At 46.0% G+C, this 24,609-nt stretch overlaps 1 protein-coding gene across 1 annotated transcript in view; it reads right to left on the bottom strand.

The window, feature by feature from the left end:
• The window catches only part of fbxl13 (F-box and leucine-rich repeat protein 13), a 301,931-nt gene that overhangs the window by 227,786 nt on the left and 49,536 nt on the right, over positions 1–24,609 (bottom strand). The window contains exon 7 of the mRNA XM_086010428.1: positions 13,145–13,254. Coding sequence (XP_085866554.1) covers positions 13,145–13,254 — 110 coding nt within the window. The remainder of the gene's footprint in view (positions 1–13,144; positions 13,255–24,609) is intronic.

A 24,609-nucleotide genomic window follows, 5' to 3' on the forward strand; every position in this document is an offset into this window, starting at 1 on the left:
GAAAACTCCGTGAAGTCGTCAGTGGAAGGCCCGGACAATTTTAAATCCCGAGTCTCATTTCTATTTGAAGGGTCGGATGCCCACCCGAACCCAGCAAGCTTCACTACCTGGCCAGTGAGCAGGACTGGTATTTCAGGCAGCCAGAGACCACCTAAATGGTCGGAGGTGGGGATCAATTTCAAGGGTAGGGAGAAGTGCCTGTACACCTTACTTCATAGGCACAACAGCTAAAACGCAGCCTAATCTATGAATATGTGGCACAGAGGGTAATTTGGTAAAGGTGCTTTTTTGGATGCTCAATTATTGTTCTTTTCCTGGAAATAATTCGACAATGCTTTGCTATGTAATATAAATTGAGACTTCTGAACTAGCTTACTTTGGCAATCCTCGAGTCTGAGCTGCAGATCCATGAGGATTAGTGCTAGGCTATTAGAATTGCAATACTAGGGGTCAGAAAAATCACTTTCCATAAATGGAAGAATATAGTTGGGCCTAGTATTACATCTTGGCCAGTAATACACTTGAATCTGGAAAGGATTACTTTTCAACTGGAGGATCATCTATATATATAAAAGGATACATCTGTCTGTCTGTCATTCCATCTGTCTGTCTGTATTGAATTAACTCGAAAGTTATAGAGCGTACCTACACGTGCATTACGTCGAAAGAAAGCTGACGATTCCAGAACCGTCCTAAGCGTATTTATGTTTTGGCCGGACAAAAATTGTTCGCGCGTTATGCAAAAAACCTTCAAAATTAAACTCATTATCTGCTAAGTAGCATTGACTGACGTCAAGGTCAACCAATCCTGTGCCGGCACGATTGGCCAATCCTACAGTTCAGTCGCCTGATGGTTGGCCAATCGCTGCGTCTGTGGGCGGGACTAATGCTTTTCAACTCAGGCATCGGGCAGCCATTGCTTCACTACTTCCAGCTCAAACTACTCTACTAATCCAGCTTCGAAAAAGTTAGTATCTCTTTTAAAAATAACATAAGATTGACCAAAAATGTTTTATAAGTACTTTCACTTTCATCTTTCAAGGTATTAAAAGGTAGAAATGTTGCCCGGCAGCAGATTGAGAGAGGGACAGAGACAGGGCCCAAAAGCCTGGGACTCGATTTAAAATGTTGCCCGGCAGCAGATTCACAGAGGGACACAGAGAGGCCCCAAAGCCTGGGACTCGATTTAAACCGCCCGGCCCAAAACAGCCCTGGCAAAGCCGGGCTCCCCCAGCTAGTATATTTATAAATGCTATGACCCTTGACACTGAAGTTCCTGCAAAAACAACAATGCTAGTGGAAACCTATTTGCAGTCCACTTAAAAGAGATTATGGTAGCATTCTGACCAATTAATTGCACAACTAGATAATAATTCATAATTATCCATTTCATTCACCGGTTGGTCAAGGAATAATAATTAAAATATGCAGAGATACTGGGGTCGAAAATCCATGAGAGGTGCATTTTAGTACAAGTGCCTGCCTGGGACCTGCTTACCCTACAGAATTTCACAGCTCAGGGGGAGGATATCCCTTGATTTGCATCCAAATGCCAGGCACCCATGCCACTGGGAGTACAACTGGAGTGCCTGCCCACCAGTTAGGCCATATACTGTAAGGGGGCTAATACTAAATCAAAAAATAAGCACCTTTGAGGTTCAAACAATGTACTGGCCACTGATAATCCACTGTCCTCTGAGAGGCTGGGGTGAAATTGAACTTCCAGTGTTGGGATCCCTGCCCCCTCATACCCCCCTGACCTTGTTTGGGCAGACCGAGGCAGGTGGAGGCTTCACCCCCGCCAAGGCTGAGTAGGAACTCCTGCACAAGGCCGAGCAGGAACTCCTGTTCAAGGCCAGGAGCTAAGCATATCTAGGTTAATTTCCAGCCCTTCTGGTGCATTCTTACCAGAGTTACAGCAGGAATGCAGCAAAAGGGCTGCAGATTTTCTCCTCAACAGACGGAAAAGCAAGGATGCAACTCTCCAAAATTAGAGAAGCAATGCAGCTTACATGGTTTTAAAATATCTGCAGCCACCTCTTCAATCTTCCATGGTGATTTACTTTTAGACATTAAACCCATTTAACATTGTCCAATGTAGAGGGCTGATCCAATTCCTCCTTCAGTCTCTGTCCCACTTAAAGAAGGAAGACTATTTGAGGGCTTTCCCTCTCATGTGTTACCTTCAAGAACAACGCTACTAAAAACTAAAACCGGAGTCCTAGGCCAGCTGTTTCTACTTTCTTAGCAGTTTGTAGCAGATGGGAATTCAGTCTGCAAGGCTTTACCATTCACTTAATGGGCATGATCATCAAAACAAAACTCAGATAACCCAAGGATTCCTGCAGATACACATTTGGGAACAGTGGAATTCATAATTTTTTCTATACAGGAGGAAGGTCCAAGAATTCATGACTGACAATTATTTGCAAGTTTTGGTGGCCTCCTCACAGGTAGAATTAACTGAAAATTTTCAAATGCACATTGGGCAATTTATTTTGATTAAAATAATTACTCTTTTTGTTGTTTTGATGGGGATTGTTACCAGAACACTAGAAGTATACTACTTTTCATCTTTGTCAAAATAGCTGCCACTGCCTTTTATTGAAAATAATGTAAATGAAACTGAAGTAATATAGGCTTTGCTAATGAATGTTGTATGAAATCATCAGGAAAATAATAGATAAGGTTGGATGCGAGGTGGATCAGAAGAAAAGGTTATTCAAATGAAGGAAAAAATTGAGAGGTCAGAGCTCTGTGGGATTTCTGAAATAATGAAAAACAATAGAGGATTATCCATCAATTTAGACACATACAGAGCAATTTGGGGGAAAAAACTAGCGTGGGTGATATTGAGGCTTTGGAATAGGTTCAGAGGAGGGCCACAGAAAAGATTCTCAGTTTAAAGCATGTTAGCTACCCAGATAGGCTGAAAGAGCTGGGTCTATATACATTAGAAAAGCATAGACTTAGGGGTGATTTGATTAATTCTATAAAATAATGAAGGGACTAGATTGTGTGCACTCTGACAAATTATTTCAGTTAGATAGGTTGGAGAGGACGAGGTGTATAAATTTATGCAAGGGAATAATAAAAGAAAAGGACTTTACGAGAATTATTCCAGGGATGAGCGATTACAGTTACGTAGATAGACTAGAGAAGCTGGGGTTGTTCTCCTTGGAGCAGAGAAGGCTAAGAGGAGACTTGATAGAGGTGTTTAAAATCATGAAGGGTTTAGATAGAGTAAATAAAGAGAAACTGTTTCCAATGGCTGAAGGGTCAATAACCAGAAGGCACAGATTTAAGGTGATTGGCAAAAGAACTAGAGGTGCCACGAGGAAAAACTTTTTTACGCAATGAGTGGTTAGGATTTGGAATGCACTGCCCGAGAGGGTGGTGGATAGAGATTTAATAGTAGCCTTCAAAAGGAAATTGTATAAATATTCGAAGGAGAAAAAATTGCAGGGATATGGAGAAAGAGTGGGGGTGTGGGGCTAACTGGATTGCTCTTCGAAAGAGGCGGCGCAGGCACGATGGGCCGAACGGCTTCCTTCAGTGCGTACTATTCAATGATTCTACGACTTACATTTATATAGCACCTTTCATGACCTCAGGACGTCCCAAAGTGCTTTATAGCCAATGAAGTACTTTTGACGCGTAGTTACTGTTGTAATGTAGGGAAACGCTGCAGCCAATTTGCAAACAGCGAGGTCCCACAAACAGCAATGACGTACATGACCAGATAATCTTATTTTAATGATGTTGGTTGAGGGATAAATATTAACCAGGAAACCTGGAGGAAACTACCCTGCTCTCTTTCGAATAGTGCCATGGGATCTTTTAAGTTTACCTGAAAGTGTAGACGGAGCCTGGGTTTAACGTCTCATTTGAAAGACGGGTTAGATGTTACATGGGTCTTCTTTTCCCAGAGAAGTAGACTTATAGAACAAGTTGTTGGCTTGTATAGTGAGTGCTGATTCACTGTATACCTTCAAGAAAGAGCTGGATCAGTTCTTGACTGGGGCAGAGAGCACACCATACAAGAGCTAGGTACAAAATAGTATAAGTCATGGTTGATGTGGTTTCCTGGACTAGCTTCAATTGCCTGTAGGGATCACAGATGAATTTTCCAGATAATTTTCCTCAATTGGCCTTGGGTATTTTATCTTTTCTTTCGCCTCTTCCAGGAGTCTACATGGCACCTAGGGAATAAGGAGGCCTAGAAATTCGGGGTTTTAGCACAGTCATTGAGGCCCGTTTTGATGAAAAAATAACAGCCGACTCATTTCCGCTTGCTTCCGCGGTGGCCATCATTTTCGGCAGGTCGGCAGTGTTGCCGTTGCCAGCACTCGCTGCAGAAATGGAAATGAGACAAATCGTGACGTCAATGAGTGTGCAATGCCCATTTGATGCACGATCTGCCATTTTCAACGTCGCCACTCCACTTACCATCTTCTCTTAATCACGACCAGCTGACCAAGCGTTCAGCAGCAGGAAGAAGCCCCCAGTAGCACTATTTAAAGTGATTGACGTAAGAAAACTACTAGGCACTTGGTCTAAATGTTAAACAAAGCTTTAATCAACTGTTTTACAACATGAAGGTCGAGTTGTGTCCTTCACTAGTTCCTGTTAAGAATGTCCTGCGCAAGCTGGGGCCGTGCCCGAATATTTATACTCTCCCTGGACAGCGCCACCTGCAGGCCGCTCAATATTATTTCATAAGTCTTTCTTTCATGAATGACTGATTCATGTCAGTGATCATCATCAACAACTTGCACCTGACATGGTTTCTCGGTTTGACTGGCTCTGTCTAAGTTTTTGCAACTCTTGCAGCTTTCTAAACTTGTTTAAAGTTGCTGAGGCCACAGGCTGTGTTGCTGCAAATGGAGAATGCCTTGATTCTCATTTAAAGGCTTCTGCTCACACCACTTGCTCACAGTCATGGGGGCTCTACTTGCAGTCCCCCTTGCGCTCGAGTATCTTCGGGAGAGGGAGCGGAGGCAGCAAAGAAGAAGAGATGCTCACAGAGGGAGGAGGGGCAGGAGGGCTTTCAGCAGGAGGCCTTACCCACCTAGGATCATCCAAGAGCACTTCTCTTATCTCCACTTAAACAAGGAGCACTGTGTTAGGAGGCTCCGCTTCACCAAGAAGGTGGTCACAGAACTCTGCCACCTCCTGCAACCAGACCTGCAGCCTCAGAACAGCGACCTCGGCTCTCCCAGTGGCCCTCAATTTCTTCGCCAGTGGATCCTTCCAGTCTGCAGTGGGAGACTTAGCTAACAACTCACAGTTCACTGTCCATCGCTGCTGCCGGGAGGTCATAGAGGCTCTCTACTCCATGAGAAGGGACTACATTGTCTTCTCTCTGAACAGAGAAGCAGGATGAACATGCATGTGGCTTTGCCAGGATAGTGGGCTTACCCATGGTACAAGGCGCCATCGACTGCACACACATAGCTTTGTGGGCACTGTATACCAATCCTGAGATGTTCCGTAACGCAAAAGCTACCACTCACTTGATGTGCAGTTGTGGTGTGACCACGCCCAGCGCATCATGATGGTGAATACCTGCTATCCTGGCAGCAGTCATGATGCCTTCATCCTGTGCCAGTCCAGAATGCCAGCCACTATGTCAAACCCAAGGGTGGCTGTTTGGAAACGAGGGCTATCCGCTCTGCACCTGGCCGATGACTCCCTCCTGTAACCCCACCACTTGTGCCCAGCACTCATAATAACAGCCATGCTTCCACCAGGAACATCATCGAGCATACCATCGGGTTGCTCAAGCAACAGTTCCACGTCTTTGAACACTCGGGCAGAGCCCTCCTGTACTTGCCGGAGTGGGTGTCCCATTTCGTGGTGGTCTGCTGCATGCTCCAAAACTGGCCAACATGAGGGCGCAGCTCTTGCCACCAGGGATTGTGGGACCACCTTAAGAGGAGAAGGGAGAGGAGGAGGAGGAGAAGGAGAAGGAGGAAGAGGACGAGGAGGAGAAAGAGAAAGAGGAGGGAGGGAGGAGGCAGGCAGCAAATCCTCGTTCCAGACAGACTGTCCGGGAACGGCTCATCAGACTCCGATTCCAGTGAATGAAACCCCAGATCCCCATTGCTCACCACTTCCCCATCATACCATACCTCTGTCACAGAACATCACAGCGTCCTCCTGGGCACAAAGCCGAAATGAGAGCCACCATAAAATACACATTCCAAACAAAAATCATAAATTTATCCGAATGCAATCAAAATTATAGTATCAATAACAACAACAACTTGTACTTATGTTGTGCCTTTAACGTAGTTAAACGTCTCAAGGCGCTGCACAGGAGTATTTTAAGACAAAAAAATGTGACACCGATCCACATAAGGATAAATTTGGGCAGGTGACCAAAAGCTTGGTCAAAGAGGTAGGTTTTAAGAAGCGTCTTAAAGGAGGAAAGAGAGGTAAGCGAGGCAGACAAGTTTAGGCAGGGAATTGCAGAGCTTGGGGCCTAGGCAACAGAAGACACTGCCACCAAAGGTTGAGCAATTATAATCAGGGATGCTCAAGAGGGCAGAATTAGAGGAGCGCAAATATCTCGGGGGTTTGTGGGGCTGAAGGAGATTACAGAGATAGGAAGAGATATGAACTAATCATATTTGTGCATTCCCTTATTGTCTGTCATTCGTGTTCCTTTACCTACTCTAGTAGCTCCTATGCAGTGCTCCCCCAGTGGCTGTAGCATGGCTGGTGGAAGACTGCTGACTCTCAGTGGGGGAGACTACAGATGGCCTTGCACGACGACCTTGACCAGCTGTGGACCTAGAAGGCCCGGCTGTAGAGTGCACCATCTTGGCATGGGTGGCAGCAGTCTGGGCGGGCTGGCTGGCTGATAGGCAGCGGCAAGGGCATGGCGGAGTGGCAATGGGAGTAGGAATGCTGTCCTCTTGAGAGAGGACAGCAGGTTCTTGCTCCACAGACCCACTGCCACTCCCCCAGGGGCACGCCTCAGCAATCCTGGCAATCTGTTGGAGGACAGATTGCTGGCCTGCTGCAACACCCTGAAAGCCCCTTTCAACACTCATAAACCCAGCGATGATGGCAGCAGTCTAAGCTTGCGTGGCAGCAAGTTGAGCCTGCAGGAGAGCAATCTGTGCTTCCACTGCAGCACAAAGACTTTGGGTTGCTTCCGCCTGTGCTGCAATGGAAGCCGCGACATTGCCCATCACACGCAGCATCATGGCTGGGTCTACAAGGTCTCTCCTGGAGTTGTCCATCATTTCCATCCTGGAAATCATGGGCTCCAAGCTCTGCGCAAAGCCCCATCTAATATTGGAGCCAGACTCCTCCATGCTCCTTGACACTGACAAGATGCTCTCTGGCAGGCTTGCCATTGCACCTAGCATTTCTGTGTGCATGCCCATCACCCTTCTTCTGAAGATCACCCCATCAAGGTCATCATCTGAGTCGTGTGTAGCAGAACTCGTGTACGAACTCACCCTCCAGGGAGCTGGCACCGAGCTACCCTTTCCCCCTGGCCTGACTGCAGCCCATTCATGTCGGGTGCCTCAGTGTGTGCAGATCCCGCCTCTATATTACCCTCTAAATTCCACGTAGTGCCATTTTCTGAGCTGGCATCTGCGAGTGTCAAATGCAGTGCCAGTGTCTCTTCTTCTTCTTCTTGTTTGTCTCCTCCTTCACTTTGGTCAACATGAGGCACAGGCTAGCCTGCTGGCAGTTCTTGGGTATCTGAAAGCAGAAAGGCACAAGGGTCAAGTTGTGGTGAGAGGAGGGGGGGAAAGCAAGATATCCACGCATACACCATCAGCAGCTTGTAAGTGAGAACAGATTGTGGGATGAGGGGGAAGTGGGATGTGAAAAGAAGGATTAGGTATGACCATACCGTCATCATCAGCAACGGCTTCAACTTCTCTGGCGGCCATGGACTCCGTCACTGCCGCTCCAATAATGTCAAGCACCGATTCCTCCAGGTCAGTGAGGTTCTGTATTGCAGCTTGGCCACCTCCCGTCTGCCATTGCTCCCTCCTATTATGTGCCACATTTGCCTGCAAGAAAAAGGGAAGTGTGTCCGTGAGTGTAGAGCAATGTATCTGGGCGATATGTCTGCCATAGTTGAATAGTTGTCAGTGTGTGCAAGGCGTGAGATGTGCATGCGAGTGTCGTAGCAGTGGCAAGGTTGTGAGGGTGAAGTGAAGCAATGATTGTGAGGTATGAGTGGCGATAGCTGTTTTAATACATTCATACATTCGTATAGATTTGGTAGGAGGTGAGAAACTGTTTAAAAGTGCACAGTTCCAAGCATTTTCAACAGTTTTGGAGATGTGCAGGGCAATGACAATTGATTCACCAAAGGGTTGAAGGGCAGTGTGTAGTATAGGCAATAAGGTCATAATAGGAAATAAAATATTGCCATAATGCAAATCACGCCATCCCTGGAACTGCCTGCTTCTTCATGCTAGTCTCAAACTGGTCCAAAACAAGTTATAGCCAGAGAATTGCAGCAAATGATTTTGAAGATTTGAGAAAATGTCGAATCATGAAGCTATACAAAGCAACATAATATCTTGTGGCTGCTGTTCTGATGTCTTGTGTGAAACATATTCATGGTAGTCTGCCTCAATAATTTGCAGTTTGACCTTTAAGCCACAATTTTAGGAGAATAATTAAGCTGGCACATGGCTCAGTTTGCAACAGGTGGGCCGTGCCATACTTATCTATAGGAGTCCCTGCCCATAATTTGATTAGGCTAGTGATATATGAAAAGCTTGTATTGAGACTTTGGCCTGTAGCGTAGTTGATTGAGGAGTGTAATATCCTGTGAGGCAGAAACTCTTAATGGCCTACAATGTGCCATTAAATTGTGGTGGTGGCAGAGAAGAAGACTACATGCTCACAATGGCACAGAGGAGACATGTGGACAATGCTGCTCCCTTTGATGCTGAAGAGTTGGAGGTTCTGTTGCAGGAGTGGCGTTAAAGGAGCGTGTATCTATTTCTGGGAAGAGAAAGTGACCAGACATAAAATGTCCACGTAAGACAGCATGAAATAAAGCAGCTTTAGCAAGCGTAACTTGCTTGACCCATTATGAATTAAAATTGGAAACAAAAAGCCTTGCTTTGACATTAAGTCCAGTAAGGACGGCTGCGAATGGAGGAAATAATATTAAATGGTGGATGAAAAATAGATTTTCAGTGAGCCAAAAACATTCTGCGAAGGAATTTTTTGGACCCCGTTTTGTGCCTCTTCCACACGGAGACCCTGCCTCGCACCCAATGCTGACCAAGTTTTCAATTCCCCAGATTTCTGTGAAATGAAGTAAGCAAATCCAAGGACAGGCATGCATAAATAAAATATGATATGATGGACCCAAAATTAATTTGTAGTGAGCTGGAAACTGAAATGTAACGCACTGCTGAACAAACTTTTGGTCCCCATCTCCCTCACACCCAATGAGCAAGCTTTCAACCATCTCCTTCTCCCCCCCCACTCCCCACCCACCCCCGAAGAAGATCTCCCATCCCCGCACAAAAATTCAAACTTGTCTTACCTGTGAACAATGCCATGGTGATCAACTAGCACATTTTATATAATATGCATTCTATTTATGTACATAATTTCACATATTATTTATTGTGAGTGATCCCATACTCATCTATTCCATTTCTAATTACTTAAAATGCACGGATTTATTTATCTAACACTATTATCTAACACATTAATGTAACTAAATTAACTTCACTGACTTATTTACCCAATTGTGATACTCGAGCAGCACAATTTTATTTCTTATTTGGGTGAGGAGCACACTATTTATATATGCTCATTGTTGAAATCCGTGAGGAATGCCACTGATGATTCTCTCGTATAAATACATTTTATATATCCAGATGAGTGATTGTACTTATAAGTTGCACTTACAAATACACAGTAACATATATAGTTGTGTACAAATTAACGATGACGAAAGGTCATCGACCTGAAACGTTAACTCTGTTTCTCTCTTCACAGATGCTGCCTGACCTGCTGAGTATCTCCAGCATTTTCTGTTTTTGTTTCAGATTTCCAGCATCTGCAGTATTTTCTGTTTGTATTAGTGTTTAATTCACTGCCACTTCTCTTCCAGGAATGCCCACCTTGAAGAAGTTCTGCTCTTCTCTCCGACGGGAGTTCCATTTGTCTCTTTTACCTTGTTCATCTTCATTGCTTTCTGTCTCCCTTCTCGTGTTTAATCAGGTATCTACCAAAGCTCGCTTTCACAGCCACATATCTTTTCTCAGCAACTGTCTCCGGCTCCGACTTACTCAACGTGGATTCCAACTGAAATTCCACCCTTCATGTTTTGGATCTACCCAGGACTACAGATATCTCCAAGATATTCAGCGATCCTCGAATCACTGCTCTCGCCGCATCCTGAGATCCACACTGAATGCAATGCGACGCCACATGCACACCCTCGACCTCTCTCTTCAGCAGCACAGACTCACTATCTCAAAGCTGTCCTGGTCCGTAGTTCCATTTCATCCTTCGCCTCATCCAGCGCTTTAACAAAAAACTTTTTGTCTTCCTTTCAGGTGTCAAGGAGCGCACAATTCAACAACTCTTGGACACCAACGCCCCTCCGGAACCTTCTTCCCCTTCACTTTCCTCTGACCCCATCCCATCTTCCAATCTCACCCCCGCCGCGTTTTCACTATCCCCTCTGACCTTCCCTTCTCTGACCCCAAACGATCAGTCCTTAGCAAAGGCCTGCACTTCATCCCCTTACGCCCCCACCTCAAATGAATTTCGAGCTTGGTGCGATGCTGAGCTCTTTTTCCGCCGCCTTCGTCTCCGTGCCCACTTCTTTGGCCAGGAGTCTTCCCCCCGCACGGCTGACCCTTTCTCCCGCTTTCGGAATTCTCGTTCCACCTGGACCCCTCCTTCTGGCCTCTTACCCTCTCTAGATCTTTTCATTGCAAACTGCCGGCGTGACATCGGCCGTCTCCATTTCTCTGCTCCCTCACTCACTCCAACCTACCTCCCTCTGAACTTGCAGCACTCCATTCTCTCAGATCCAACCCCGATATTGTCATTAAACCCACTGACAAGGGTGGTGCTGTTGTTGTTTGGCGAACCGACCTCTACCTAGCGGAAGCTGAACGCCAACTCTCCGACACCTCCTCCTACCTCCCCCTGGACCATGACCCCACTACCGAACATCAAGCCACCGTTTCCAAGACTGTCACTGACCTCATCTCCTCTGGAGATCATCCCCCCCACGGCCACCAACCTTATAGTTCCCCAACCCTGCACAGCCCGCTTCTACCTCCTTCCCAAGATCCACAAACAGGACTGCCCTGGTAGACACATCGTTTCAGCCTGTTCTTGCCCCACAGAACTTATCTCTTCCTATCTCGACTCTATTTTTTCTCCCCTTGTCCAGTCTCTTCCCACCTACACCGCGACTCTTCCGACACCCTCCGCCACTTTAACAGTTTCCAGTTTCCCGGCCCCTTTTCACTATGGACGTCCAATCCTTCTACACCTCCATCCCCCCACCAGGATGGCCTGAGGACGATCCACTTCTTCCTTGAACAGAGGCCCAACCAGTCCCCATCCACCACCACCCTCCTCCGCCTGGCTGAACTTGTTCTCACATTGAACAACTTCTCCTTTGATTCCACTCACTTCCTCCAAATCAAAGGTGTTGCTATGGGAACCCGCATGGGATATGTGGAACACTCTTTGTTCCAGTCCTACTCAGGTCCCCTCCCTCACCTCTTATATATATAGATATTTTGTCTGTGTCTTTTTTTCTTCTCCCCCACACGGCAGCTGTCTCTCATTCTGCCAGCACAATTTACACTTCATCTAGAGCCATCCTTTGTTTCTTAACCTGTTCATTACCATCTCCTTTTGCCTTGAATATCTCTTAATGTCTCTTAATCTCTCCCGCCTTCCATCCCATCACAGACCTTCCCTTTTGTTCTTTCATCCCCTCCCCACTTTCCCAGCCTCTTCACTTGCTTAAAAATCCGTTTCATTTCCTGCTTTTTTCCAGTTCTGATGAAAGGTCATCGACCTGAAACGTTAACTCTGTTTCTCTCTTCACAGATGCTGCCTGACCTGCTGAGTATCTCCAGCATTTTCTGTTTTTATATCAGATTTCCAGCATCTGCAGTATTTTCTGTTTGTATAGTTGTGTACAATTAGGTTGCATTACACATAGGCAAGGTTGAGGCTTTTTGTTTACAGGTTGCTGCAGGCCAAATGAGTGAAAGTAAGGTCAAGTCATAGGCCTATAAATTCGAGCGCACCCTAAAACGGGCGCAAAGGGGACACAGGGAACAATCTCGAGGTGCAACTAATAATGAGCCTCGTGCCTCATCGAGCCGGTGAGCTGCAAACACCTAATGGGCATCCCTATGCAGCTCACTAGAGAAGAGGACTGGTAGATCAGGCCGCTGTGTCAGATGCTGCGATTCTCAGCTAAGTCATTAAGGGTGACCAGAAGAGGGGGCGGCAATCGGGAGAGGATGGAGGGTGGCGTTGGTGATTGGCGAGGATAGCAGTGGTGATCGGAGGGGGTCGAGGTCACAATGAGGGAGGGGTGGGAAGTGGTGGCCGGCAGCGGGCCATGTGGTTTCAGATAACTATATTTTTAAATCTTACCTTTTTGGCGGTGGCCCTTTAAGAACCGCCTGATGGCCTCATGTAAACTACATTTTCCTGAATGCAGTAGACGCCAGCATTGGCTGCCTCAGGGCGACCCAATATTGCAGAGAGTGCCTCAAACAGGTGTTAGGCTCCTTATGTCCATATGCAAAGAGCCCAACGCCTGTTTCAAGCATTCAGTCATGGGCCCTGGATACCTGCTTCCTTGACGATAACAGTGTGGCGGGACACGTACTTCCAGCTCTTAATAAACGTTCGCTTCCTACCTATTGGAGGCTTAGGAGTCCGTTTAGCGCCTGACAAACTAGCACTGCACGATCAACTTTCTAGGTCGTGATGTTCACTGCGTGGTTTTCAATTTGCTTTGGTTGTGCTAGCCATTGTGCATGTTTAGATGACTTAAACGATAATTCGTATTACTGAATGCTTGCAAATATGATGGATACATATTTAAATACATTGTAAACGCATGCTGTAATTGAGTATTATTTACCTCAAAGTACTCTCGAGTTCTTCTAGTCTCTTTTGCCACAGCATTCCACTCTCTTAAAATGGCCTTGCACAAAAGCTGATCATTAACATGCTGTAGGTGCTTCATTGCCACTAGAAAAAAAAATTACTAAATTATAAGAATGTGATGCTGACTGGTTATTTTTGCAATATTTCAGCCTACAATAAGATTGCCACATAGTAAAATGCTTTAAACGCTGTGACCCAAAACAACATGCGACTGCAGGGTTCATAATGTCACATATATACAAGACCACATTTATGGGAGGTTACAAGTCTCTAATCTCATAAGCACCATTTTAGGAGCAGGCAAAGCGCAACTACTCTCCAAGTGGTAATTTTGAGGGTGCACTGCATCCTAATCTGAGTGCATTTGTAGATCCCAAACTGTCAAACTGATAACTGCCTCACTTGGAGATGCCCACTGCATGGCACAGCATTTTTACGGTCACTTTCCACAGTAACAGTTGTCTTCCTTTGAGTCCCAAGCATATACTAAGGTGAGCCCCGTCATCCAAATGATAATGGCAGTGGATGTTCGCACATTCGGTCATGTGCATGTACGCTGTGGGAAATAGGAGGAAGTGTATCCTAAATCTAAGGGTGGGAGCTCAGCAACCGAGCACAGCTGTTCTGATGAATACAGTACAGCAGAATATTTGTTGACTCGACCAACAAAAGTCTGCCTAGCAATATCGGAGGAAAACAGTAGCTAAAACTGCCATGAACCTGCATAACAACGGTGGAAGGCAGGCAGGCATGGGCTTGGAGCAACCTGCCTTACTGAATTCAGAAATTAATGTCCTCGAGTTAAAAGGTACCTGCCAAATTGTGCATGCAATAAACTTATCTAGTACTGAAGGTGTAAAAGAAAAAGAACCGGTGATGAACGTGATGTCCAAAGCCTATGTATTTTAACTCCTACGCTGGTACCAACATAGGAATTTGCTCTATAGATATTGTAGAATAATTGTAATTAGATTAACAGATCCTAGCATCATCTGGATGTTCTCATTGTAAAAAATTTGAAATATTCCAGGCACTGATCAGAAATCTAAATAATTAATCAAAATTACATCTGTGAAAACCAATCAGCAGTGTTAGCTTCCGAAATAATGAATGCTGTACCTCCTCACTTCTGTTGCCCCAAAGATCCACACAAGTCAATGTTGAAACTGATCATTTAAAAACAGATCAAATAGCTATGCACTAACTCATTATCAGCAAGCATCCATGACTACAATAAGTCCCTCCACAAGATTAAAATAAATTGGGCTCCCCAATGCTTCAGCAAGTTAAAATGGTGAGTTATTTATGGATCAGGAAGATCCCCAATATGCACTTGACCTGGCCATATGGTTGCCGCGGTTGGATTCAACTTCTTAGATTAGGAAGGGAAAATCAACCAAGACTTGCTCATCACTATCCAATGCCCCTGCTGAAAGAGCACACTTGGATGTCGGGTAAGGACAGGCTCAGGGACAGGCTCAGCCTAGATACTCTCAGTCAATTCGCCTGCTGACACTCAAGCCCAGATTTTCTTTTAACAGCATAATTTGGATCCAAAGAGCTATTGGCAGATTTTAGGCAGACTCAAATGAATATTTTTGCACCTAATTCCCTTTATTTAGCCCATTAGTACAACTTCAGGTGCTGATTTTAATAGCATGCACACTAGTGGCGGAGCAGAAAATGTTGTCTAACTAAAATGGAAAAGGATGGAGACAAATAAAGGGGAATGGTAAAAAAATGATAAAAAATTCTGGAAGCCTTTGGAGATCAAAAAGCATCTCAAAGCTGAAGAAACTAATAAGAGACAAGGAAAAATGAACGGAAAGAAAACCATGGTGCAGTCATGAGTCTGCAGGCAAGTAATGGAGAAGTCCAACACCCATTGCCAACCTCTCTTTGATGGCTACTAAATTGAGGTGGTGCTGCGTGGTTCACAAGATCATAAGGTAATTACGGATAAGGATGGTCATTCAGCCCAACTTCATTCATTAAGAAGCCATTAAGAACCACCCTACTGTGCTCCCGTTGCAACATTCAATTGTATCTTAAATTAGTTGAAGGTTTTCACTTCCAGTAGTATATCTGTTGATCACTCCTTGTGTGAGGAAGAATTTCCTGACATCAGCCCTAAATTTAACCAGTGTCCCTTTGGCCTACTCTCACCGTTTAATTTAAACGAATATTATGGATTTACACTTTCCATACCTCAACTACCTTGTATACTTCTATAAGATGACCTCTCAGATGCCTCCTTTCCAGGCTGAAACTCCCACGTTTTTCCAATCTTTCCTCATACATCAGACCTCTAACAATGATGATAGGTTTTGTGGCTCTTCTCAGCACTGCCTCCAGTGCTTGAATGCCTCTCGTATGTCCCGAATTGGATGTAGTACTCGAGGTGTGATCTGACCAGAGTACTGTACATGTTTATCAGCATTTCCTATGAATTATTTCCAATGTTTTGGCTATACATTCTGTGGGCTCTGTTTGCTGCTCTATATTGGTTGGACAGGTTTGGCGACAAGTCTACTAAGGCTCCTAAGTCTCTGCAGCTGCATCCTTAGCTATTTCACCACCATTCATTGAGTACTTGTGTCACTTATTTTTCCTTCCTATATTCACCTCTGTGCACGTATCCATATTAAATTTTATCTGCCACTGTTCTGCCCGCATACTTATTTTGTCCAACTCATTCTGTAATTTTTGATTTACTTCCTCAGTTTCTATTACCCGTCCCAATTTGTTGACATCAGCGAGAGGAGTGGGATCAGCTGTGCTATAAAATGCACGAGAGCAGCAGCATGAAGAGCAGGCTCAGCGGCGCTATAAAGAGCGCGAGAGCAGTAGTGAGAGGAGCGGGATCAGCGGCAATATAAAGAGCCTTCAAACAGGAAAATCAAGGAGTGACAGCACAGGGCAGCAGGTAAGTGATTGGTTGGTGAGTATGGTTGGTGAGTATTACAGTTCTTTTTAGTTTCTAAGCTAGCTAAGAAACTAAACTGCTAGAACTTTATTTTATTAAATTAGTAACTAAAACTAGATAAACAAATTAAGTAATAAAACTAAAATAATTGATTAAAAAATTTGTTTAAAAAAAATCAACTAATCAAATAAATAAAGAATGTTAGATAGACATGGCAAGGCAGGTGGTGTGCTGTAACTGCAGCATGTGGGAGTTTGTGGAGACCAGCGAAATCCCGAGCAACCACATCTGCGGTAAGTGTCTGCAGCTCGAGGAACTTGGGCTCAGAGTTGTTGAGCTGGAGTACGAGGTGTAGACATTGCGGGGCATCAGGGAGGGGGAGCGATACCTGGATATTTTGTTCCAGGAGGCAGTCACACCCCTTAGGTTAAGTAGTACTTTAGAGTTTGTCAATGGTCAGGGACAGGAGGGTGTGACTGCAAGTCAGGGTGTAGTGATGGATGAACCTCGGCCCTTGTCTTTGACCAACAGGTATTAGGTACTTGCTACCTGTGTGGATGAGAACAAGAACTTCCAGGTGGATGAGCAAACTGACCATGGTACCATGGTGTAGGAGGCCATTCAAGTGGGGGGAGTAAAAAGGAATGTAGTTGTGGTAGGGGACAGTATAGTCAGGGGGATAGATACTGTTCTCTGCAGCCGCGACCGGGAGTTCCGAAGGTTGTGTTGCCTGCCCAGTGCCAGGGTTAAGGATATCTCGTCGCAGCTGGAGAAGAACTTGGAGTGAGAGGGGGAGGATCCAGTGGTCGTGGTCTATGTAGGAACCAATGACATAGGTAGAACTGGGAATGAGGCTCTGCTGAGGGAGTTTGAGCAGATAGGGTCGAAATTAAAACGCAGAACCTCAAAGGTTATAATCTCTGGATTGTTACCTGAGCCACGTGCAAATTGGCATAGGGGCAGACAGATCAGAGAGTTAAATGCGTGGCTCAAAGAGTGGTATGGGAGGAAGGGGTTTCGATTCATGGGACACTGGCATCAGTACTGGGGAAAGAGGGAGCTGTTCCATTGGGACGGGCTACACTTAAACCGGGTTGGGCCCAGTGTCCTGGTGAATCAAATAACTAGGGCAGTAGATAGGGCTTTAAACTAACGAAGGGGGGGTGGTGGTGGGAGGATTCAGAAAAGGGTAAATTCAAAAGCAGTAAGAGAAATATCAAGCTGTAGAGCAGAGTAGTGATCTGGGTGAAGATAAGCAGAGTGGGTCAGGAAGGGACAGAGAAATGAATAAAGGTAATAGGGCACCAGTGAATAAAGTAACATCAGGGAAAAAAGTTAAAGCTAAAGGTACTATATCTGAATGCACGAAGCATTCGCAACAAAATAGATGAATTAATAGCACAGATAGAAATAAATGGGGGCTTTGATTTAATAGCTATTACAGAGACGTGGTTGCAGAGTGACCAAGGTTGGGAACTAAATATTCCAGGATATTTGACTTTTAGAAGAGACAGGCCAAAAGGACAAATGTAAGAAGTCACACAACACCAGGTTATAGTCCAACAGCTTTATTTGAAATCACAAGCTTTCGGAGCGCTGCTCCTTCGTCAGGTGAAGTGAAGAGATGCATATAGGCACAGCATATATAGTCAGAGAATACTGCCAGATGATTACAGGTAATCTTTCTAACTGCCCTTTATCACACCTCGGCAGAGGGATAATCACAGCAATCAAAGGTGTGAATGATGTCCAAACAGGTCAGTCAGGAAAACATTACATCAAAGAACAATGAGGTGGGGTCACAAGGGGTCAAATGTTGCAGATGCTGGGGTCTGTATGAAAAACAAAAAACAATAAAAAAAAATAAAAAAAATTTTTGCTGCAAATCACAGCAGGTCCAGCCACATCCGTGTAGAGAGAACAAGCCAATGACGACTCGAGTCTGGATGACTCTACGTCAGGTGGGGTTACATGTAGCGTGACATGAACCCAAGATCCCGGTTGAGGCCATCCTCATGAGTGCAGAACTTGGCTATCAGTTTCTGCTCGACGATTTCTACTGCCTCCCAAAGATACACCAAGCCAACACACCCGGACGTCCTATCGTATCAGGCAACGGAACCCTGTGTGAGAACCTCTCTGGATACGTCGAGGGCATTCTGAAACCCATCGTACAGGGAACCCCCAGCTTCTGTCACGACACTACAGACTTCTTACAGAAACTCAGCACCCACGGACCAGTTGAACCAGGAACACTCCTCGCCACGATGGACGTCTAGGCTCTCTACACCAGTATCCCCCACGATGACGGCATCACTGCGACAGCCTCAGTACTCAACACCAACAGCCAATCTCCAGACGCCATCCTACAACTCATCCGCTTCATCCTTGACCACAATGTCTTCACCTTCGACAACCAGTTCTTTACCCAAACACACGGAACAGCCATGGGGACCAAATTCGCACCCCAATACGCCAACATCTTCATGCACAAGTTCGAGCAAGACTTCTTCGCTGCACAGGACCTCCAACCAACGCTATACACCAGATACATTGACGACATTTTCCTCCTATGGACCCACGGCGAAGAATCACTGAAAAGACTACACGATAACATCAACAAGTTCCATCCCACCATCAAACTCACCATGGACTACTCAGAATCGGTTTCATTCTTGGACACACGAATCTCCATCAAAGATGGACACCTCAGCACTTCACTCTACCGCAAGCCCACGGACAACCTCATGATGCTCCACTTCTCCAGCTTCCACCCTAACCACGTTAAAGAAGTCATCCCCTATGGACAAGCCCTGCGAATACACAGGATCTGCTCAGACAAGGAGGAACGCGATGGACACCTACAGACGCTGAAAGACGCCCTCGTAAGAACGGGAAATGACGCTCGACTCGTCGATCGACAGTTCCGACGGGCCACAGCGAAAAATCGCATAGACCTCCTCAGAAGACAAACACGGGACACAACCAACAGTGTACCCTTCGTCGTCCAGTACTTCCCCGGAGCGGAGAAACTACGCCATGTTCTTCGCAGCCTTCAACACGTCATCGATGATGACGAACACCTCGCTAAGGCCATCCCCACGCCTCCACTACTCGCCTTCAAACAGCCGCCTAACCTCAAGCAGACCATCATTCGCAGCAAATTACCCAGCTTTCAGGAGAACAGCGACCACACCACCACACAACCCTGCCACAGCAACCTCTGCAAGACATGCCAGATCATCAACACAGATACCATCATCACACGTGAGGACACCACCCACCAGATACATGGTACATACTCATGTGACTCGGCCAACGTTGTCTACCTCATACGTTGCAGGAAAGGATGCCCCGGAGCATGGTACATCGGCGAGACCATGCAGACACTGCGACAACAGATGAACGGACACCGCACAACAATCGCCAGGCAGGAGTGTTCCCTCCCAGTCGGGGAACACTTCAGCAGTCAAGACATTCAGCCTCTGATCTTCGGGTAAGCATTCTCCAAGGCGGCCTTCGAGACACACAACGCAAAATCGTAGAGCAGGAACTGATAGCCAAGTTCCGCACTCATGAGGACGGCCTCAACCGGGATCTTGGGTTCATGTCATGCTACATGTAACCCCACCTGACGTAGAGTCATCCAGACTCAAGTCGTCATTGGCTTGTTCTCTCTACACAGATGCGGCTGGACCTGCTGTGATTTCCAGCAAAAAAATTTTTTTTTTTTTTTTTTAAATTGTTTTTCATACAGACCCCAGCATCTGCAACATTGGACCCCTTGTGACCCCACCTCATTGTTCTTTGATGTAATGTTTTCCTGACTGACCTGTTTGGACACCATTCACACCTTTGATTGCTGCGATTGTCTCTCTGCCGAGGTGTGATAAAGGGCAGTTAGAAAGATTACCTGTAATCATCTGGCAGTATTCTCTGACTATATATGCTGTGCCTATATGCATCTCTTCACTTCACCTGACGAAGGAGCAGCGCTCCAAAAGCTTGTGATTTCAAATAAAGCTGTTGGACTATAACCTGGTGTTGTGTGACTTCTTACATTTGTCCACCCCAGTCCAACACCGGCATCTCCACATCAAGACCAAATGGAAAAGGAGAGAGTGGCCCTAATAATAAAGGAGGGGATAACGACAGTAGAGAGAAAGGATCTTGGCTCAGAAAAACAAAATGTAGAATCAGTTTGGGTGGAGCTAAGAAACAACAAGAGGCAGAAAACACTAGTGTGTGTAGTTTATAGGACCCCTAACAGTAGTTGTAGTGTCGAGCAGAGTATAAATCAGGAAATTATAGATGCATGTAACAGGAGTAATACAGTAATCATGGGGGATTTTAACTTTCATATAGACTGGGCAAACCAAATTTGCAGTAATAGCGCAGAGAAAGAGTTCATGGAATGCATTCAAGATAGTTTTCTAGATCAGTATGTCAAGGAACCTACTAGGGAATTGGCTATTTTAGATCTAGTATTGTGCAATGAGACAGGGTTAATTAATAACCTTGTAGTAAAGGAGCCTCTGGGAGCAGTGATCATAATATGATAGAATTTTATGTTGTGTTCGAATGATTTAGTTAAGTTCGAAACTAGGGTCCTAAATCTGAACAAAGCAAACTACGTAAATATGAGAGGCGAGTTGGCTAAGGTAGGTTGGGAAACTAGATTAAAAGATATTATCAAAAGAAAAGCAATGGCAAACATTTAAAGAAATAATTCATAATTCACAACGAATATGCATTTCTTGAAGGAATAAAAACACCACGGAAAAAATGGTCTACCCATGACTAACAAGAGAAATTAAACATAGATTAAAGGAAGAGGCCTATAATGTTGCCAAAAAGAGTAGTAAGCTTGAGGATTGGGAGGATTTTAGAATTCAGCAAAGGAGGACCAAGAAATTGATAAAGAAACGGAAAATAGAATGAGTAAACTAGCGAGAGACATAAAAACAGACTGTAAAAGCTTCTATAGGTATGTAAAAAGAAAAAGATTAGCGAAAGTAAACGTAGGTCCCTTACAGGCTGAGACAGGAGAAATAATAATGGGGAATAAGGAAATGGCAGAGAAATTAAACAAATACATTGGGCTGGATTTTACCAGCCCTGAGGAGGCGGATTTGGAGGCGGGGCTGCTGGGAAAGTCAAAAGAATGGGAGCGGGTCCCAAACCCATTCCCAACCCACCTCCAATCAATCGTCCCGGGAGTCGGGTCCCCGATTTGCACAGGGACCTGACTCCTAGCAGCGGGAAGAGGATTATAGCTACACAGGTAGTTAACAGGCAGTTAAGAGGCTTTTTCCAATTTTTAGACTTCTGCTGCGGGCTTCCCGATGCCGGAGAACCCAGCCAGGGTAAGTGAGGCGTGCTGTGGGTCTGTTGTACTGGTGGTGTACAGATGACAGCTGCAGAAGTGGTGTGATGGATGCAATGGGACACTGGTGAGTATCAGAGGTAAGGAAATGTTGGGAAAGTCATTTTTAATGTGTTTAGATTTTTCTGTAGGTGACAAGCTTTGAAGTGTTTGTGTGGCCTCACCTCAATGGGAGAAGTGACAGATCGCTTCTGTACCCTCACCTGCAGCTACCATCTGTTTCATCAAAAGGAGAGAGTCATTCGAGAGCCTGGGTGCAAGGGCTCACATTTGAACTGTGATTGTCAGTGTTTGACACAGCACCGCAATGCTGTCAAACACTGTCAAATCATCTGTCAAGAATTTGTGGTTCATGTGCCTTCAAGAAAACCGGTAGATTTTTAAAAAATTCGTTTATGGGATCAGGGCGTCGCTGGCAATGCCAACATTTATTGCCCATCCCTAGTTGCCCTTGAGAAGGTGGTGGTGAGCCGCCTTCTTGAACCGCTGTAGTCCGTGTGGCGATGGTACTCCCACAGTGCTGTTAGGTAGGGAGTTCCAGGATTTTGGCCCAGCGACGATGAAGGATCGGCGATATACTTCTAAGTCAGGATGGTGTGTGACTTGGAGGGGAACTTGGAGGTGGTGGTGTTCCCATGCGCCTGCTGCCCTTGTCCTTCTAGGTGGAAGAGGTCGCGGGATTGGGAGCTGCTGCCAAAGAAGCTTTGGCGAGTTGCTGCAGTGCATCTTGTAGATGGTACACACTGCAGCCACGGTATGCCGGTGGTGGAGGGAGTGAATGTTTAGGGTGGTGGATGGGGTGCCAATCAAGCAAGCTGCTTTGTCCGGGATGGTGTCGAGCTTCTTGAGTGTTGTTGAAGCTGCACTCATCCAGGCAAGTGGAGAGTATTCCATCAAACTCCTTACTTGTGCCTTGTAGATGGTGGAAAGGCTTTGGGAGTCAGGAGGTGAGACACTCGCCACAGAATACCTAGCCTCTGACCTACTCTCGTTGCCACGGTATTTATGTGGCTTGTCCAGTTAAGTTTCTGGTTAATGGTGACCCCCAAGATGTTGATAGTGGGGGATTCGGCGATGGTAATGCCACTGAATGTCAAGGGGAGGTGGTTAGACTCTCGCTTATTGGAGATAGTCATTGTCTGGCACTTCTGTGGCGCGAATGTTACCTACCACTTATCAGCCCAAGCCTGAACGTCGTCCAGGTCTTGTTGCATGCGGGCATGGACTGCTTCATTATCTGTGGAGTTGCGAATGGCGCTGAACACTGTGCAGTCATCAGCGAAGATCCCCATTTCTGACCTTATGTTGGAGGGAAGGTCATTGATGAAGCAGCTGAAGATGGTTGGGCCTAGGACACTGCCCTGAGGAACTCTTGCAGCGATGTCCTGGGGCTGTGATGATTGACCTTCAACCACCACAACCATCTTCCTTTGTGCTAGGTATGACTCCAGCCAGTGGAGCGTTTTCCCCGATTCCCATTGACTTCAGTTTTACTAGGGCTCCTTGATGCCAGACTCGGTCAAATGCTGCCTTGATGTCAAGGGCAGTCACTCTCACCTCACCTCTGGAATTCAGCTCCTTTGTCCATGTTTGGACCAAGGCTGTAATGATTTGTCCTGCTTTTTGTGGACAGGACATACCTAGGCAGTTTTCCACATTGTCGGATAGATGCCAGTGTTGTAGCTGTACTGGAACAGCTTGGCTAGAGATGCGGCTAGTTCTGGAGCACAAGTCTTCAGCACGATAGCCGGGATGTTGTTGGGGCCCATAGCCTTTGCTGTATCCAGTGCGCTCAGCCGTTTCTTGATATCACGTGGAGTGAATCGAATTGGTTGAAGAATGGCTTCTGTGATGGTGGGGACCTCGGGAGTTGGCCGATATGGATCATCCACTTGGCACTTCTGGCAGAAGTTGGTTCCAAACGCTTCAGCCTTGTCTTTTGCACTCACGTGCTGGGCTCCACCATCATTAAGGATGGGAATATTCTTGGAGCCTCCTCCTCCAGTTAGTTGTTTAATGGTCCACCACCATTCACGACTGGATGCGGCAGGACTGCAGAGCTTTGATCTGATCCGTTGATTGTGGGATCACTTAGCCCTGTCTACAGCATGCTGCTTCTGCTTTTTAGCATGCATGTAGTCCTATGTTGCAGCTTCTCCAGGTTGGCACCTCATTTTTAGGCACGCCTGGTGCTGCTCCTGGCACGCTCTTCTGCACTCCTTGTTGAACCAGGGTTGGTCCCCTGGCTTGGTGGTAATGGTAGAGTGAGGGATATGCTGGGCCATGAGGTTACAGATTGTGGTGGAATACAATTCTGCTGCTGATGGCCCACAGTGCCTCATGGAAGCCCAGTTTTGAGCTGCTAGATCTGTTCTGAATCTATCCCATTTAGCACGGTGTTAGTGCCACACAACACAATGGAAGGTGTTCTCAGTGTGAAAACGGGACTTGGTCTCCAAAATGACTGTCCGGTGGTCACTGCTGCCAATGCTGTCATAGACAGATGCATCTGCGACAGGTAGCTTGGTGAAGACGAGGTCAAGTAGGTTTTTCATGAGGGTTGGTTCACTCACCACCTGTCGCAGGCCCAGACTGGCAGTTATGTCCTTCAGGACTCGTCCAGCTCGGTCAGTAGTGTGCTACCGAGCCACTCTTGGTGATGGACATTGAAGTCCTCCATCCAGAGTACATTCTGTGCCCTTGCTACTCTCAGTGCTTCTTCCAAGTGGTGTTCAACATGGAGGAGTACTGATTCATCAGCTGAGGGAGGGCAGTAGGTGGTAATCAGCAGGAGGTTTCCTTGCCCATGCTTGACCTGAAGCCATGAGACTTCATGGGGTCTGGAGTCAATGTTGAGGACTCCCAGGGCCACTCCTTCCCGACTGTATACCACTGTGCCAGCACCCCTGGTGAGTCTGTCCTGCTGGTGGGACAGGACATACCCAGAAATGGTGATGGAGGAGTTTGGGACATTGGCTGAAAGGTATGATTCTGTGAGTATGACTATGTCAGGCTGTTGTTGGAGTGTTTCAGCTATGAAGAGAGACTGGACAGGCTGGGGTTGTTTTCCTTAGAGCAGAGAAGGTTGAGGGGGGACCTGATTGAGGTGTACAAAATTATGAGGGGC

This window comes from Somniosus microcephalus, chromosome 17 (assembly GCF_052327205.1).
Source record: "Somniosus microcephalus isolate GS21.2 chromosome 17, FLI_Smic_1.0, whole genome shotgun sequence".
NCBI classification, from domain to species: domain Eukaryota; kingdom Metazoa; phylum Chordata; class Chondrichthyes; order Squaliformes; family Somniosidae; genus Somniosus; species Somniosus microcephalus.